The sequence below is a fragment of the Diadema antillarum genome, unplaced genomic scaffold (genome assembly GCF_040938485.1).
Source record: "Diadema antillarum isolate AM-2024a unplaced genomic scaffold, OU_Dant_1.0 seq00000833_RagTag, whole genome shotgun sequence".
NCBI lineage: Eukaryota > Metazoa > Echinodermata > Echinoidea > Diadematoida > Diadematidae > Diadema > Diadema antillarum.
This window is the reverse complement of record NW_027271709.1, coordinates 6339-25882: the sequence shown is the minus strand read 5'-3', so window position 1 is coordinate 25882 and position 19544 is coordinate 6339. Positions and strand designations below refer to the sequence as shown.

At 39.0% G+C, this 19544-nt stretch overlaps 1 protein-coding gene across 1 annotated transcript in view; it reads right to left on the bottom strand.

Annotated features, from left to right (window-relative positions):
• The window catches only part of LOC139740081 (RIMS-binding protein 2-like), a 132074-nt gene extending 115245 nt beyond the window's left edge, over positions 1 to 16829 (bottom strand). The window contains exon 1 of the mRNA XM_071650671.1: positions 15293 to 16829. Coding sequence (XP_071506772.1) covers positions 15293 to 15394 — 102 coding nt within the window. The 5' untranslated portion in view covers positions 15395 to 16829. The remainder of the gene's footprint in view (positions 1 to 15292) is intronic.
• Between the last annotated feature and the right edge of the window lie 2715 nt (positions 16830 to 19544).

Here is a 19544-nt window from a genome sequence, read left to right as displayed (position 1 = left end):
ACATTTCTGAAGCACTTGCTTGGAGGAACTGTTTTCCCAAGTACCTCATTTACCATTAATACTCCAGTTTCCAGAGGGCATTTCAAATTATATTGAGCCAAAGGTCAATTCTACCCCCTCTACACTGAGAGCAGGTTTACGTAGGCCTACTAATCACACAAAAAGTGTTTGTACCACAATAAGTAATGTAACAAACGCAAACAGAGGGAAACTGACCAGAAATGAATATCATTAGTGGAAAAATGAGCAAAGAAAATGAGATTTGCTGTGTTGCATTCTCTACATTTCCTTCCTCTGCTAGCGAAAAAATATTATATATATATATATATATATATATATATATATATATATATATATTTATATGATTGCATATCCTTCACTTTTCTCTATTGATTCTTAGATTTCATTTTCATTTGCAAAAAGAGCATCACTTTTCAAAACTAATACCTTACCAAAAATCAGTCTTCTCATACAAATTTCAACAACTTGGACAGAAAAAGTCAAACATTTCTACTTTTTTTTAAAAATAAAGTTTCTCATCATGGTAGGAAAAAAAAATCATGTGTGATAACAAAGGCATAGAAAAGGACTGAATTAGGACAGATTTGGGTGTTCAAGGAAAAAATACATGGAAAATAAAAGCTAAGGTGCATTCCCTAAGGTCTTAAAATAAGATCTACCCTTAACTTGAATGGATCTCTTTACAACTACGCAAGCCATTCCATGTGTGTCAATAGCCCTCTTAACATTTTAATTCTGCTTTTTTTTATTGCTTTAAATTAGGACTAGTCCATACTACTAATGACATCACTGAATGGGAAACAAATGGATAATTCCTGCGGAGTGGACTAAAGCTTTTAAAGCTGAAGTGCAGTGCTGCATACATCCTGAAACCTAAGTACTCTTGGAGATGAAGAAGTGCTCGTAACATCACACTTGGCTCCATTTCACATCCTTTAAGCCATTATCTTTATCTATTTCTCTCATACCTCTTAATTCTTCTTCTTCTTCTTCTTCTTCTTCTTCTTCTTCTCCTTCATCTTCTTCTTCTTTTTTTTCTCTTTTTTTTTGGCACTCTCTTTCTGATCCATCATTGCCGACCAAAAAAATAATTTATACCATCCATCCCTCTGATGTAGGTTATCTGTGGCACCTTTGGGATACAGATTCAATTCAATGCAAACTGTCTTTATTTGTTTTATCAACAGAATATATAACAATGAATGACATTGGACAAGCATTTGAACAACATAGAAAAGCAAAATATCATCAATTTCATGTCTTTGATCAATAAAACAAACAAGAGTCAAACTCATATATTCTGAAAAAAAAATGTGAAGAGGCCTATGAAAGGTTTGTGCTTATAATATGTGGCCCCTTGTAAAGAAAGAAAAAAATAATTAAAAAAAAACTTAAATGACAACAGAGCGTGACAGAGAAAGAGAGGAGCAAGGGAACAAAACAGGGGAAAAAAAGAGAAAGTGCCAAACTTGCAGAAAAAAAAAGAAGAAAAGAAGATATGTGAGCATTTCATGTCAAACCTAGATCAAAGGCTAAATCAATGGTCATGGCCTACAGAAATGATCAGGCAGACCAGGACAGTAGAAGGTAAAGCAGCTACACAGATGGGACATGGTACTGGCACCAGAAATCATTTTTCACTCCTTATAGATGACCACAACCTTGCCAAAACACAAAATTACTGCAGTGAATGGACCAGCTCCCAAATATAACAGCTAAATCAATACATTAAAGGCATAATTTTACCATTTGCAGATTAAACAAAACCCCAGCATTAGTGCTTTAAAATAGTTCTAAAATGTGAGTTAGGGATAGAAACAACCACTGTAAAAATTTGAATCAGTATAATCGATGTTAAGTATTGTTAAATACACAAAATGTGAACAATAGTTATAATAAGAATGCTTCCAGACTAAACCATCTACAGTTACGGTTTATTGAGAAAAATACTGATATCTCCTTATATTTTAGGCTTTATTGCGAAAATTTTATATGGTAGGATGTTTTGTGATACAACAGACCTACACATATGCATCAAATGTGATATCTTGAACATTTCTAAAATCACTGCTCTCAAATGTAAACTGGACCTTTATCAAGGACAGGGATATGTATGAATGAATGTATGAATGAATGAATGAATGAATGAATGAATGAATGAATGAATGAATGAATGAATGAATGAATGAATGAATGAATGAATGAATGAATGAATGAAAGAATGAATGAATGAATGAGGAATGAATGTATAGAATGCATACTGACTGCATACACTTGTAGATGAATTGATACAAAGCATTTTTACTTTTTGTGTATCTACAGAGGTATCAAGAGTGTTGATATCAAGCAGTGTTCAAAATGTTTGACAAGATGAATTCTTGCCATACAGGACAACCTGATAAAAACGCCTACACTGCGTGTGGACTCGGTGGGGGAGGTACAGTGTTTGCCATGAACTTGTATAACACCAGGCTTATACAATGCAGATCCAAATTCACAAACAAACATTAAATCAAATCCATAGTCCAAATTTAGTCTGTGGACGAAAACAAGTGTGGATTACGCAGGCGTACCTCGCAAAATGTGTGTCCCTGTATGCATACTAGTTGCATACTGATGTTTATTGACAAACTTGTTATGTCATGCATGTTTATATAACCAAAATTGCACACAAGTGTAAGTCATAGACTAGAATCTAACCCGTTGAAGCCGAGTCCTGAGGATACTTGGGCAGACCTTGTGTCTATGGGAAATATGTGTTATGGTATGGCAAAACCAGTCCGTCCTCAACGGGTTAAACTACCTTGAAGAATTCCGGCCATAGAAGCCACTTTGACTGTAAGACTGATAGAATTGCAATGATACTCGCATATGAGATGAATATTTCACATCCTACAACTCCTGAGGAGGTGATGTTAGGATGGCAGCATAAAGTGGTGTCAATGCTTCTACCACAGCAAACATTTTGTGCTTGTTTCCCAGCATTCAAATTTTGGATCTCTAATATGTATCTCTAATGTCACAGCTTTCATCTATAGGAACAACTTTTCCATTCTAATTTTTCTTTTCTCACTACAGTATCATACACAATGGACAAACAGCACTGTCTGTTCATAATAATATGTTAAAATATGATCTGAAAATCTACCCCACTACCATGAGAAGAATCCTTTCTCAAAATCCTTGCCCGAATTTGAAACAACACAGTGACAACGGCAACTTTAAGACGATGATAAATGTCACTGCTGTTGTCCAACACAGCCAGCACTTGATATGTCCCATGACTGGTACGCTCTGCAAAGTTCAACCTCAATCGCACACAATCAACGTCTCATTCAGTCGTATCAAGTTAAGTGCCAACCTCAAGGATGATCACAAACATGGAGGGGTGGCAAAGGGCCGTGGGAGGGACTTTTGGCAAGGAGTTTAACTTTCTCTAGATCTTTACTCTGATTGAAATATTGTCTAAATAACATTAGTTCCATAAAAGCAAAATAAGGCTATAATATACATGAAAACAAGAGACAGAGCAATGTATGAGAGGGGGAAAGAAAGAAGACCTGGAAACCTGAGAGAGGATGATGATGAGCAAGCCAAGGAGAAGACATCAGAAGAAAGAAAGATGGAATGAAGACAATTTGAACACATTGCTGATTCGGCAAGACCTGCACCATTTGGTAAGGCACTGGGATAGAGTCAACATCCCTGGGTGAGAGGAGGACTTAATAACCATCTCGTAGTCCTCAAGAGCACGGGTTTGACGGTGATGTAAAGCTGCAAGATCTCGCTGCAGATGCTCCACGGCACACACAGGCCAATGGACTCTTAAAGACCGCAGGGATTTGTACATCCTCTGCATCCTTTCCATTTCAGATCTTTCGCCCATATTTGTACAGGAAGACAGGTGGTTGTCCCTCCTTGCGCCCCCTTCACCCCTCACCCTAGATCTATTTTTTCCTCCTAAAGTAAATCTGGTTTGGAGGGGGGATGTATATCAAGTTCAATATAATCATACATGTAGCAAAGGCGGATAGATCCTAGCTGGCGGGCACAGACTTGTTGGTGGGGGGTTGAAAAGGGGCGGGGGAAGACTGTCTGATAATCATTTGACGTGACTTTAATTTCATACAATCGATGAGAGAGAAACAACAACGAGGAAGTTAAGAGTGCAGCCAGGGGTTCACAAGTTTCCATGCTCTACCGTTCATTGGCCTCCTATATCGATCTGTACGGACAGAAGGAATACAGACAGCGTGTGTCATCCTAAACACAGTGCACTCCCAACTTGGTATCTGTGTATACATGTGTGTGTGTGTGTGTGTGACTGAGAGGCAGACAGACATACATACATACAGACAAACAGACAGACAGACAGAGAAAGCAGCACACAGCACAGGATGACAAAGACAAATCTACTACCTTAAGATGTCTTGAATATTAGTTGCGTTAACAGTGCAGAAAGTTTTGCTACTCTCTCTCTCTCTCTCTCACTCTCGTTAAATTGTCATGGTGCAATTCAAACAAATCAGTGCTGTCAAATGTGACTGTATAGACACAAAGCTCAGGAAAGCAAGAAAGACCTATTGATTGTACAGGGAAGAACAAGGTGTTATTTCAATGGTATCATACAAGTAATTGCATAGGATGTAGTTCGTATGAGAAATATCGATTTGTGCCTTAAGGTCTTCTGAAGGTCTAATGGACAATCATGGGGCACTGCTGAACTTTGCAAGGATGCATGTGTAGCGTGAAAAATGAATAAACAAATAAACAAGCAAAGAAATGACTAAGAAAGTAGAGTCTATTAACCTCTGAATGTGCGGTCTTGCATTGCTTGTGGTCCAAACCTACTCAAAACATAACAGAAACCGACATGTATGTCTTCAGATCAGATGTTTTTTCACATTGTTAAGGTGTATAGTGAGGGGTGACTGTTCCAATTTAGAAATATGGGGCAAGCATGGATGTATTTTAAGTTTACTTATTTTTTTTTAGTGGGATATTACCTTACATGTATGAATCTCAGAGAATTTTCTTTTTAAATTGACAACAGGGTTGTCAAGATAAAAGAGGACTACGACAGTTTGACTATTAGTATGCAATTATGGCAACCAATGGGATGTTTGAAAGAAAAGGAATCCTGCTCACATGACCAAAAACTTGTTTGCACAGAAATCTTAACTTAATGATCAAGTTAATTACACACAAAAGCACTAAGATTGTTTTTGTTGACATTCTTGTTGTTGCTGTTTTTTTGCTGACTTTCTACAAAAGGATCTCATGTGAATACCTAATTTCTCAACAGGATGCCTTGAAATATTGCAAAATCATTTTATCTCTTTCGGATAAACATCCCCCCCCCAAAAAAAAAAAAAAAAAATAATAATAATGATAATAATAAAATAAAATAAAATAAATAAATAAATAAATAAAAATGGTGAATTCCTGGTTTTTTTTTCCTCATGCAAAGAAAAAATCAATGTGTGAAGTAACTTATGCAAGTGACATGATAGCCACACGTACATGACCAGGTCAAAAATTTGAAGCCGCCAGTGTTCACTTCACATGAATATCAATAGTTCATCAAATGAATACTCAACATAATTGGAGGCATAATTTGATAACCTCTACAAATCAAAACTGACTGAAAAAGACAGTAAAGAGCAGCACAAAATTCAGCCAGTGGAGAAAAATAGATTGATAAAAAACAAAACCCAAATCATCAAATGCTTAATAAAAGTTCCATATTTCCCCCATCTTCATTAGATCATCTCCTTACATACAGTTGATCCCATAACTCTTTCCCTATTTATATATGAATACACTTGACATTTTCTCTCTCGCTGGAAATTCATGAATAAAGTTGGATTTTGTTGCACTCATCAATCTTGTTCTGCTAGGAATATTGTGGGAAGTGGGATGGTGTGGAAGAGAGATGGAAAAGTGATTGTGTTGTTGCTGCGATAAAGGTTATGGTAGGTGAAGGTTTCCATCAGCCCCACATGCTGGAATTCACTACCCAAGGTCATCACTGGCACATTGGTATGGAGAGTGGATTTCACGTCTTCCACAGCCCTTGAGACAAAGTTATTGAATGCTAATCATCATCTTGTGCTCCAGTTTCTCTCTTACCCCCCCCCCTTCCCCATTTGTCCCTTTCCTCGGGAACTCTTCCCCCCATGATGACGATGAGCGGCTAATATTTCCCACATTCGGGGAAGGAAAACAGCCGCCGGGGCGCACATGCATTCATCTAATTACAATCTGCAGCCGAAACGGGAGCGAGACGGCACATCACGATCTATTAGCGTCCGCAGCTTTGCAGATATGCGGCGGCTATGTCTTCTCGCCTCTGCCGTCGCCGGGGCGTGCTCGCCGTGGTTAGCGCCATCATTATACCACGGGTGCTACGGTCTATTTGCTCTCGGTGTAATCGTGATGCACACACGTGCCAGTTCAACAATGGCGGGTGAGAAAATGTATCGGGGGTGGTACGTGTTGGGCATAAAATCAATTACACACTCCCGTGCCTGCTTTGAGGATATGCGGCAACAGGCAAGATTTTGTACTGACCATGAAACAGCACTGGGGTGCAAAGGCTTTCAGGGTGGCAAATTTGATGGCTCATTAACATCTATACCATTTATGCAAGCAAATATATCACAGCGGTCATTACTGATATGACACCCACATTACGTGTATGAGCATGGACTGCAAATATTGTGATATTAATCCGGTAATCACCATTTCAGTCACGATAAATACTTGTCCACTTGATACTCAATGTTGCCATAATGTATACTGACATTTAACAGATCTGAAGCCAGCAAGAGTTAGCATAGCTTGAGGATGCACTGTCACAACATTGGTTCCTAATTCAATACAATATAAAAACAGTTACAAAAAATATATATATCTTCATTGGTTTCTCACAGAAAAGAAGAAATTTCTCTTCTGTTATGATGGCAATGACAAAGCTTGCTTTTTCTCATAAAGCACTGAATACTTCAAATAATATTTCAGTGATTTTGTTCACATTGTGCCACAAATAGTGCAAGATTACATCACACTATACCACTGAAAATAATACCATGTATACAAGACCAAATAATTCATAAATGTTTGTGTGATGACCAGTTGCTGCCCACATTATACATATATGTATACAAAATGCCACTAGGAGGGGTCAGTACATTTGTATAGTGTCCTACAGGGAACAATCTCCCTTCTTGAAATTGAGGAGCAATTTTAGTCAATGGACATTTAAATTGTATTTTAAACAAAATGGTACATAACTGCATAATGAAATAGCTATGCAAATCACATTATGTACATCAGCTATATCCAAAATACATAGCAAATTGCCATGCAATACCAGGAAAACTATTCTCTGGTCTTACACACTGATTCTTACATGTAGAAGTGACCCACACATCAATATTGCTGACCGATTGGTGTCTTTTGTGTATTTCTCACCACAGCAGCACCTTCCCCCCCCCCCCCCCAATATGTATGAGGAGGCAGACCCACAATCGCTGCCCCTCATAATACAAAACCTATCTCTGAGACCAGTAAGACACCAAAAGGACCCATCTCCAGTCTTCACCTCAAAGAGGACAAAGCCATATCGTCACTGGGGTGACAAGACCTTGTATCTCAAATTTTGGTGAAAATGACTTTTTTGGATATATGGTCATATAATCGGTTTGATTTGATTTGATTTATTTATTCACCGTAAATTCAGCATAAAAAAAGAGTACAGTAAAGTATGACAAGCAATATACAACATATGATCAACAGTAGAACAATACAAAGAATGCATCAAATATGGAAAAGAGGAAGAAAACAAGAGAGGGAAATAAGCAACGAATATGTACGGTAGGATAGCCCATTCAGCTCAGTCTACGAAGACATGGCTGTTCTTCCATGGGGTCCTAGTATAAAATTGATATTGACATCAGGAAAAAAAAGAAACAAACATTCAAACTGTAAAAAATATGTATATCACTGACAAGAGAAAAAAGGACATTGTATGTCGACTAAGCTACAAAGAAAGTAAACATACTATAAAAGGATTACAAAAAATCTGGAACAAATGATATCAATTTACTAGAAAATGAAGCAGGACTACAAACAACTTTTAAGCTTGGAGGGAGATTGTTGTATTGCACAGCACCCCTATAATAAAAAGTTCTTTTACAGTATTCTGTCCTGGGTTTTGGCAATGCTAAGTTACCTGTTGACCTAAGTAAATAATTAAAATGACAATATTGGAATTGATCTGTTAAATTGATCGGTTAAGTGATGTCCTGTCCAAATCCTAGCTGTCTTACATCCAAAAATGAAGCCATCAAGACATGTCAAAGGAAAGGCTATTCTATTCTCTATAGTGCTTTGGCAGCTCCTGAACATTTGACATTTTGTATGTATGAGGTCTTGTCGCCCTAGCGATGATATATGAATATGAATATGAATATGCATGTCCACGAGGACAGAAGACTCAGCACTGTTGAGGGTATGCGGGACCTTTCCATGTAGAAGTGATCCCTTTCATCCCCCCTCAAAAAAAAAAAAAATAGAAGATAATATGGGACAGGAAAGAGGGGTAGATAAAAAGTATTAAGAGTTAACAAAAAGGGAAAGGTGAGAGGAATTAGGGCAGCTAGAGCAAGTATGAATGAGATTTTTATAGATGGGGGAAATATGGTAGGAAAAAGGAAATAAGGAACAAACTTGGAAGGAGTATAAGAATGACTGAGAGAAAAAGAAATGTAGACAAGATTCTCTTGCTAGGACATTCTCAGCCTAACAGTTTAATGAAAGGTTAAACACCCCTGACAGGACATAGGGATTATGATTGGGTGCCAAATACCAACATGTGGCAGTACATCATGTTCCTGTTTCTATTCACATTTACACTTCCATCAGCCTACCTGATTACCCATTGTTCAATACAATGTAAATTAATTCCATATGGCCTAGTTCAAATTTTGCCATTTTTGTCATATAATTCACATACAGTTGTAAATCTTTGAAATATTTTGAATACAGAAAATAATCAGGTTGTGTTTATGATTGTATACATTTTGTTTTGAGTGTATGCACAGTTTATGGCACAAATGGCAAAAAAAAAAAAATGACATTTTGATTAATATACATGAATGTAGCTGAATTTAAAGGAGGGCATCTCGTATACACACAAATACACACACATATAGACAAACACATACTCACACTAGTACTCTTGCACTGTGTGCATTGTATAAAATGTATGTGTTAAAGAAAATATCAATTCATAAAGAATAGCTTGTACAATAGAACCATGATAAGAAAGAGGTAGCAGGGCATGCTTGGTGCATAATCGTCTCTACAACGTCACATGGAATAGACGAAGAATGTCAAAATAAACATTTCTGATAAATCATTGCTATACTTTTACACACTCAAAAAAAAAAAAAAAGAGAAAGAAAAGTCGGGAAGATGAGCGTGAGACTCTGAGCATTGCGCACTGTCATGAATAATGTAGGGTCACATACATTACGACGGGGAGCTGTATAATTTGTATCGCTTCCCGGCAATATGAATAATGGTGGGAAACCCCTCGCAATTCGGCATTCAAGAATTGGCGTTCCAATTGATGGCCTGCACTATTTTTGCCCGTATTTCCTATGCAGACATAACTGATATTCCAGTTTGCAGCGTGAGATATATTCTGCTCTTCTCTCTCTAACTTTCCATCTCTATCTCTCTCACTTTCTCTACAGCTGTACCTCTCTATGTCTCTCTCTATATCTCTCTATGTCTCACTCTATCTCTCTATGTTTCTCTCTATATCTCCCTATGTTTCTCTCTACATCTCTCTATGTCTCTAGAGCTCTATATCTCTCTATGTCTCATTCTATATCTCTCTATGTTTCTCTCTACATCTCTCTCTGTTTCTCTCTATATCTCTCTATGTCTCTCTCTATATCTCTCTATGTCTCTCTCTATGTTTCTCTCTATATCTCTCTATGTCTCTCTCTATATCTCTCTATGTCTCATTCTATCTCTCTTTATCTCTCTTTGTTTCTCTCTATATCTCTCTATGTCTCTCTCTATATCTCTCCATATCTCTCTCTATATCTCTCTATGTTTCTCTCTATATATCTCCCCCTCTTTCTATATCTCTCTTCCTGCTTCTATCTCTAGCTGCTGAGTTTGCCAATTACCTCGATAGCAACCACATCCTGAGTGTTTTGACTTGAAATCAATGGGTTCTACTATGTCTACTGTAAGAGAGGATTGAGCAAATTAGCCACTCTTACTCTATGTCAAGAAATCCAAACGGACGCCTAATTAGACCAGTAAATCAACATGAAATGCAATATAACATATTCCTTTTTTGAAGCATCTAGAGATTCTACGTACTATTGCAGCCGGTTTATTCAATTGTTTACTCCATTTAATTGCCCGATGAGTTTGTTGATCTGAAGCATTAAACGACTCCTGTTTTATGGATCTTAATCCTAATTGGCATCTGGGGGGCATTTCATGAAGGAACTTGTCGGATAAAATATCTGACAAGTCAATTATATCCGACAAGTTTTGAGAAATTCTTTAGTCTGATTGGCTGAATTCTATTAACTTGTCGGATATCATTGACTTGTCGGACATTTTATCCGACAAGTTCCTTCATGAAATGCCCCCCTGGTGTGTGTTGTCATCTTTTTCTCTTTCATTCCACTTCTCTAACCTGCCTTCTACAAAAATGAGGAATACACTGACAGTTTGAGGAAGCATGGTGCTACTACTACTACTATTGCTATGCTGCTGCTACTACTACTACTACTACTACTACTACTACTGGTTACTACTACTACTACTACTACTTCTACTTTTATTATAATTATTATCATTATTATCAATATTAATATTATCATTATTATTATCATCATTATCATTATCATTATCATCATCATCATCATCATTATTATTATTATTATTATTACTATTATTATCATCATTATTACTATTATTGTTATTATTAATATTGTTATCATTACTACTACTACTATTATTACCACTACTACTACTACTACTACTACTACTACTACTATTACTACTACTACTACTACTTCTACTGCTACTACTACTACCATTCAAGATGATGTATGGAAGAGGTACATTAACGTTGTACAACTATACCTTGCAAATTCAAAACCTGGGAGTATCAGAAATCCCTTGGCTTCACAAGGCTGTTCTCTACAGCATAGAGAGAGAGAGACTGGTTACTTCATCTTTGTCACTACTTATCACCAAAATGTCTGCGATAATGTCAACCATTTTCCAGTACCTCAAACCAATTCTCCAGGCTGAGATAAACTCTTCCTGATCATCAGCATCAATCTACTCTTCTGCCTTTCCACTAAATAGCCTGAACATTTTTCACAAGTATTTCACCAAGTTCAGCCCTTTTACTTAGTACTTTTATCATCTGAAGTCCCTTAACCCGACATAGGTACACATCTAGGACCCTATTGCTTCCATTCCTCCCCCCTCCAAAAAAAAAAACCCAGACAAACAAAAACAAGGCAAAACAAAACAAAAAATATAAAAGGAGGTAGCTATGACCACATCTTTCACTCTCAAACTAATCGATGCAGTCCACCCTCGACTGCCTTCATGTCAGGAGTTAAACGCGCTGGACTGCGTAATAGACGGCAAACACACTCGAACCAGGATTCGCTGACTTGGCGCAGTATATGCACAGCGCGCTTCAAGTCCAAGCAAACACAGCCAGCCTATTTAAAAAAAGCGCATACATCTTGCTTGCTCACTAACGGACCCTTTCCTTCACCTAATTCTTGAGTCCACCCCCTCCCCACTCTCTCCTCTCTCTCTCCCTCTCCCTCGTCTATTCCATATATTTATCTCTTTCATTCTTTGCTGCCCCTACAACTCTCAGCTCATCTGGGAAAAAAAAAAGAAAAAGATAATCCCACATATTATATGGTACATAAAATGTTTGCATTCAATATGTGTGTATGGCTGTATACATTATTTACATACAAACATACACATAAACTATCACAAGTATACACTCACACAAACAAATACTGCTTTGTAGGTGTTGTCTGTTTTTTACAATGTGCATGTGGTTGTTTTGTTTAGTAATACACTATTAGGGACACCCATAATGGTGCATATCAATGAATACTCATTCATATCAGTATGACTTTAGGCCCACTCTAAAAAGAGACTTAGAAAATAAAAACATGCTTGAAATGTATGTATTCAAACATATTCCCACTTTCAATGGCATTCTGTTGTCAAAAAAGAATAAATATATGATGCTTCCAATATTGTGACAAAAGTGACTACTTTTAACATCTTCCTGCGGCATACCCAAGGTCATCATTGTTTAACCCATTTTCATCACCTTCACCTGCAGGGATAATTGCATTTTGTTATCATTTTACGGCAACAAGTGAGACAGCTAAAACCATCTTTCTTTCCAATGTGTGAAATACCAGACACCCTACAATGAATGAAGATGTGTTTACAGTCAGTTGGCTGACTTAATGAGATAATAACGTAACTGGAATATCAGAATTCTCTCGGGGAGTACCGCCTCATTTATCTCTCGACGAAAAGAAAAAAAAGTCTGAATATAATGGGGTTAATTCACACCATCAATGCAGCAACTAATTCTGGAGATGCAATTCCAGGGAATTCCTATGCAAAACTATTTCTTCCCTCAGTGTATAATTAAGCCAATAAGGAGGCCATTTATTGGGGGGGGGGGAATCATTATGTTAGTTTGCTTTGACAATACAGAGGTGTCTTCTCTAACAGCAGTCTTGCCTTTAATGGCATAATGTGTTGATGTTTTTTCAATGCCTAAAAAAGGGAATACTTTCATGGCAATAATTCTCATGAAACATCAGCACCGCCATTTTAGCTTGGCTGGCAGAAATGCGCTTCCCTAAGATCCTTCCTAACTGGTACACATCCGATAACTCCAAAAGACATTTGCAAAACAGCACACATGCATGGATACATACTGTAAATGCACACACAAACAAAAATACTCTTTATCACGGTGGAAAATATTCAACCCTGGGCTTCATCGTGTATTCACAATGTTTTGATGAGTATGCCCTTTTTTTTTTCTATTTTGCATGCACGTGTGCACGTGTGAGAATGTGTGTTTGTGTGTATGTCTGTGTGTGTGTGTTTGTGTGTATGTCTGTGTGTGTGTGTGTGTGTGTGTGTGTGTACATATAATGTATGTATGTCACAGACAAGAGTCTGTCACATCAGGAGTCCTGGATATTGATTTTGAGTGTGTGTGTGTTTTATAGTTTTGGAGTGCAGAATCAACATTCTTTCTTCACTAAAGACTGATTCTCCGTTTCAATATAATTATCAAATCATCACGTCAAGGATGTCCTAACCTTCAGCGTCTTGACATGAATTTCACTGCATACCCCGATACTGCACATTCTATGCCACATTGTATGCTTGATTGGTCCCTGCCACAATAATATTACCAATCTGCTGAGCAACATTTCAAGCTTCAAAACACCAGTACGATGTTGTGTTATGATGGAAATTGCATCTTCCGTAAGAGGGTGCTTAAAAATCTGACAATTTTGCCTGCCTGAGCAATCTTGCAGTGTTACTACAAAACCATTTTTCCCACCCACGATTCTATTTATTCTGATCTAAAAGAAGAAAAAAAAATCTAGCATGATTTTGCTGAACAATGCAAAAACAACACATAAAACTGGAAAGGCCCTGAAGAAAATCAGGAGGGAAAAAATGCATGCTACATCCTTTATAGTCAAAGACACAACACAAGCTGGCCCGCCCACATCTCCTACGGGGTACTCTAAAATGTCCCAACTTCTCTACAGAGGGTAACCAAATAGTCTGAAACCATTATCAACAATGGGCAGATGCACAACTCAGCCCTTGATCCCACTGGCTCGGCTGAAGCCCAAAGTCCCTGAGCAGCAAAGCGTGGGGAGGTACATGCGGGCGCCGGCGTGAGCCTGCCAGCGGTCACCCTGCCGGTATCGACGATTCCGCTGGGAATTTCGCGAAAAGGTTGAGTCTGCACGCCAATTAGGCAATGCCCGCTTGAGAGATACAATAATAAAGGAATATCAACTTTTTCTGCATAACTTCTTGACGGTTATGCAGGCAATGTTTCGGCTGAATAGGGGCTCAGGGATTATTGTTGTCTCTTTTAAACAGAGAGAAATAAAGAAAGACAGCTCAGATTCTGGTTTCTTCAAAACATCACGACTGGTCATACAAACGTAGATGCATGATACCACTTATCCTGCAATAACCTTATATATGCCATAGTACACTGAAGAATGCATCATCTACAGAAGATGTGGACAAAGGATTATAACATGCAATATCACTTGGTCAACTTCAATGAATAAAATAGTCCAGTCCTGATTGGCCTTTTAACCAATTTCCTAGCATTGTTATGCTGTCAAAACAACTAATGAGAAAGGACAAGCAAATGGTTGTGTAAGATTTTGGGAGCATTTTACAGATTGAACACAGACTATAGATTTATTCATATCAGCAAGATGACGTTAAGGTCCATAGCGTGACCTTGAATGATAAAAAACATAAAAAAAGAAAGTGGCATTCAGTTTTCAAAAAGTCCTAATGTTTGATAATCATTGCTTTTTATAAATATTTTTCTGAAAAGTCGATATTGCTCAGAGAGTCTTAGAAAAAGAAGCAAATTTGATTATTGTTATTAATGCCTATATGCCTAGTGAAAAACATATCAAACACATTTGAAGTTCAGTACTGAAGTTGGTACAACAATGTACTCTGATAATTTTATGACATTTTATGTAATAATTTCTCACTGACAGAGACATGTGCACAGATAGTGATGGTTTCTTTGTACATGCGCATGCACAGGTGTGCTCGCACGTGTGTGTGTGTGTGTGTGTGTGCGTATAATGCATGTATTCAAGTGGAATATAACGCATATCATACATAGAGTATTGTTTTGTTAGTATTGTTGAGTTAGTTTGACTCTAATTTATTTATCATTGTTGATAGTTAAGTGAGAGACTGTTGCATTAAATACTGCAAAATGATGCTAATTTTGTCTTTTAAAAGTGTATTTGTATTTCTTTTGTATTTGGTACCTAGAATGGATTGTCTACGTATGTATATTTTGTACGAAATCAAAAAACATAACTAAAAAACAAACAAAAAGTGTGTGTGTGTGTCTGTGTGTTGTACTTACGACAGAAATACAGCACTCGCAGTCTCCAAAGTGTGTTTGTGCAATCAGCTCGTTACTCCTCTGGTGTGCAAGCAGGTGGTCTTGGGCGTGTACGGCTGCCATGGTCTCCCAGAATCGGCTGCCGTCAACATGGCCGCTGCCGTCCAGCCGAATGCGCCATCATCAAACCCACCCGGTAGGTTAAGTGCACGAGTAATCCAAGCCGAGTGTTTGGCACGGGCCGTGGGAGGGACTCTCCACTCAAGAAATTTGACGCTGGAAAGCAGCTAGCGCCGACCGCACACCTTTGGTGTCAATCAAAAAGTGTTGCTTCTGTGTAGGGTGCTCAGTGCAACGTGTATCCTGAATTCATTCTCTTGTTGCACAACTTTAACCCTTCTTTTTATCGTCCATTGCAAAGGTTTCTCCCTATAACGCTAACTCCGCAGGAGCATGACTTTTGCAATTGTCTGGTTGTTTAGGAATACATGTACATCTGCAAAGTCTACACTCCGTTCCTATTTGCAGTTTCTGAATCTTTTCACTTAAGCTACAGCAATGGCAGAAGTTACATGCAAACATTCGGTAAACTTTCTTTTCATGCAAACTAGCACAAAGCTTTCCAATGCGCAATGAGTCACTGTCTGCCCTTTGAGTGTTTCCTCGGCAAGTAACTCTTGCTTCTATTCTTTCCTTGACTTTGTGCTATCCACTAATGAAAGAATACTACACATCACCTTCAACTCCTTTAAAGGAATGTGCGCGTGACACCTGTTTATTCTGAGTTTGGAGCACTGCCATTGATCGTGTCATTTTAATGAGGAGGGTGTATTACATTGCCTCCCCCGAATTAGCGTTCTCAATTTCAGGCAAGCGTCGCCAATGCTCCTCATCAGCACCGCTCCGGCTCAGATCCCGACGTATCAAATTCTCGTCCGTCCACCTCTGCTGGGACATGCATGCGCATGAGGCTGCAGGCACGCACTCTCTGATTTGCATTGATCAGCTACGTGCGTGCACGCCAATGACTCTCCCTCGGAGAGAGTGCAGGTCGGGAATGTTGCCTTCAGTACCGTGGGGAGGGAGTGATTGAGCAAACCTCGCACACCGGGAGCTCCTTGGGAGGACCTCAAAGGGGTTAGCATTCAAAGGAGACCGGCCACAACCTAGATACCTGTGAAGTGCTCCTTCATGTCAAATTCATGAGGGCATGTGAGTTGCAAATCGCCGTGTTTGTTTTGGGGGTTCGGTACGAGACCATCCATCCGCCGCTCCCTTGTCATCCTGGAATGAGCATGACCTCGGAACATCGATGTGGTGATTGCGAAACTGGTTAACTTTCTTGCTACTGCTCCTGGGGTATATAACAGGGTCCATCTCAGCATCCCATCATGGTTGAGAGCTATCTCCTAGGCAAGACCATTTATGGAAACCCGTACGAAAACAAGTGATGCAAAACCACAGGCATTTGCCAGAAACTGTTGAGACTCCTTCACAGAATTTCTTTAAAGATAAAAAGGTTCTAATATCAGGTTCATGAATAAAACATACCCCTCTCTTACTGGCATGGATGACGTTAGGGTACACAGTATTGCTCAGTAACTTGCTCAACACAAACACAAGCCTAAGTGTCTAGGAGCCATTCACAACACTTCACGCTTTCCTCTTTTGCGTAAGGGCAAACTTGCGTAGACATCTATTTTTCTCCTTCAAGTCTCATGTAACCCATAACATAGAAAAGCTTCACCAGCCGAGAAAATCAGTGGCGGTATTGACATGAAAACCAGAGAGCGGAGTGCGGAAGTGCTGTCAGTATTTTGTGTCACAAAACTAATTTCCTTGTGGAGTTTTCGACAATATCACTTTCCATTAAAAGAGCACTTTTTCAGAGGAGCACAGGAAAGGATGGGTTAAACGATGAAATGAGATGGGAGGACTTGTTCAAACAGTTACAGTCAAAATGGGAAACCTTGACTATGGGTATCTCCACTAAAAACAATTAAAGGAAAATTAATCTTTTGTTACAGCAATTGATTCTCTGCAACAGGAAGACAGCTACATGAAACATACTGTACGAGCTGTTCGAAAGCTATTGATCCTTTTTTCCTTCTTCCTTTCTGCCCTTCTGTCGCTCTTCGCTCTCTCTCTCTCTCTCTTTGAAGAAGGTCAGTCAAGGTATTTCTAAGGAGACCAATCGCACGATTAAGAGCCACTCTACCCACAGCGGGTCACTTTTCCGGGGAAATTCGCAGACAGCTCCTGGGTCTGACACGCGTTGGCTCCACGCTGTCTGCAAGCCACTCCAGAACGTCAATTGCGGGGAGAGGGGCTGCCACTGCTAGCTCCTAGCATATCACGCTGCCTCACTCTCTACTGTGAGCAGCGAGGGTGCACTTCCTGAAAAAAAAAAGGGCATGCAGGCCCATACGGAAAGCAAAATTCACACGCTAATGATACCGCTAAACGGATCCAAATCACATCAGCGGAGGCATGGATCAATGACCAGTGCATCTCCCACTGTACACGCTTCCCGCTAGAAATTCCTCGATGAAAGAACAGAATATATACAGCTTTTTACTCCAACTATACAAACGACATAGAAGTGTTCCTTCTATCTGAAGGTATCACACGCTTTTATCGAGCTTTAGCGTCGCTGACAGGCAATTCATTTTTCCATGCCCATCACAAACCCCAAAAACACGAACAAGTGATGCTTTCTTCCCAATTGAGAAGACATTATTCAAAAGTTGCACAAGCTTCATCCACTTAAACGGATTCTCCCCGGTACAAACGCCAGGTGTGATGCACAATATCCACACGAAGAATTACTCCTCGTCTCTAGTCCACAAGCGTTTGGTTTTAATACATGGCACTCTGAGCTCGGGGCAAACAGAAGCAATTTCTGAGCCTTAGCTGTTACTAACTCCCAGCAGAATGTTTCTGGGGCATTAATTTCCTCCTGTCTATCACTGGCTGACATTAGAAACCTGTTCCTCCAACGAGTGTCAAAAAGAAGGCGTTACTCCTCGGCCAGGCTTGGGCAGGAAAAAAATTCCCTTATCACATTTTTTTCTCTTCCTTTTGTAATCCTCACAGGGCCATACTTTTTACAGAAGTTAATTGTCTGATATTGTACTTCAAAGCGTCCTTTTGCAAAATAAATTACGTCAAAGTAGGAACTCATGTAACATGCTTTTGGAGAATGCAGTCATTTCTCTTGCTCTTAGGGGAAATATGAAAAAAGAAAGAAACATTGATGCATATCCTTCTGATTAAAGTTTCAATAGGAATAAAGTGAGGAGAGAGAAAACAATATTTGCAAAATAATGTGAAGTACAGGTCCTTTACAGATGTTCTGTCATATTCTATTGGATAATGAGTTACATTGAAATCGCGCTTGAATGTTAGCGATGGTAAAGAAAGCATCAAACATGGGTGGTGCTTGTATAACATGAGAGGTCAATACACTTCCAAATGCACGCTCACACAAGAGTTGCAAATATCGACGATCAGCGAACAGGTCTCGACAAATCCATTGAAGAGATAAACACACACACGAGAAAAATATATGACGATCTGCAGCGGAAATGTCTCGAGCACTGCATTAGTAAATATGTTGTTGTTTCACTATCTCCTGAATTTGGTCATTTAAAGCAAACTGACAAAAAAAAAGAGTGTTGCATCTTCATAGCGTCGCGAGCTACACGTGGTTACGAGACAGATCCGGTGATAATACAGCAGCAGGAAATTTCTAGCTCAACGTGATGCCATAGTGGTAAGAGTAAATGGACATTAAATAATTCAGCACACCGTCAAAAGCAGAGTTACCCATCTCCTAAGTGAATCATTTAATGGGTCATACATCATCGGCGATAAGACTTTCCGGAGAGGAGAGATACAGGAAAAGCTTCCCCCGCTGCTGCTAGACTCGTGTCCCAGTCAGGATCATTTATTGATGACAAATTCTCATCCTCGGCGCTTCTCGCAAATTTTCCGCTTTTCATTAGCGACGAAGAATATGAAGCTACTGCTGCCTTGCAGTGGCACAAACGGAAGACGCTGCCTGTTTGTGCCGCATATGGTGCAGCGCTGGAGGAATTCCAGTGTACCTCAAATTGGTTGGGCCCCGTCTTACCTTGTACAGTCAGTGATGACAGTTGCAAAATGGGTGAATTACATCATTTCTGAATTTCACAAATAAGCACTGCAAACTTTCTACAGAAAATACTTTTGCGGGGAGAAATGAACATATGTGACAGCAGACACTTCCCGA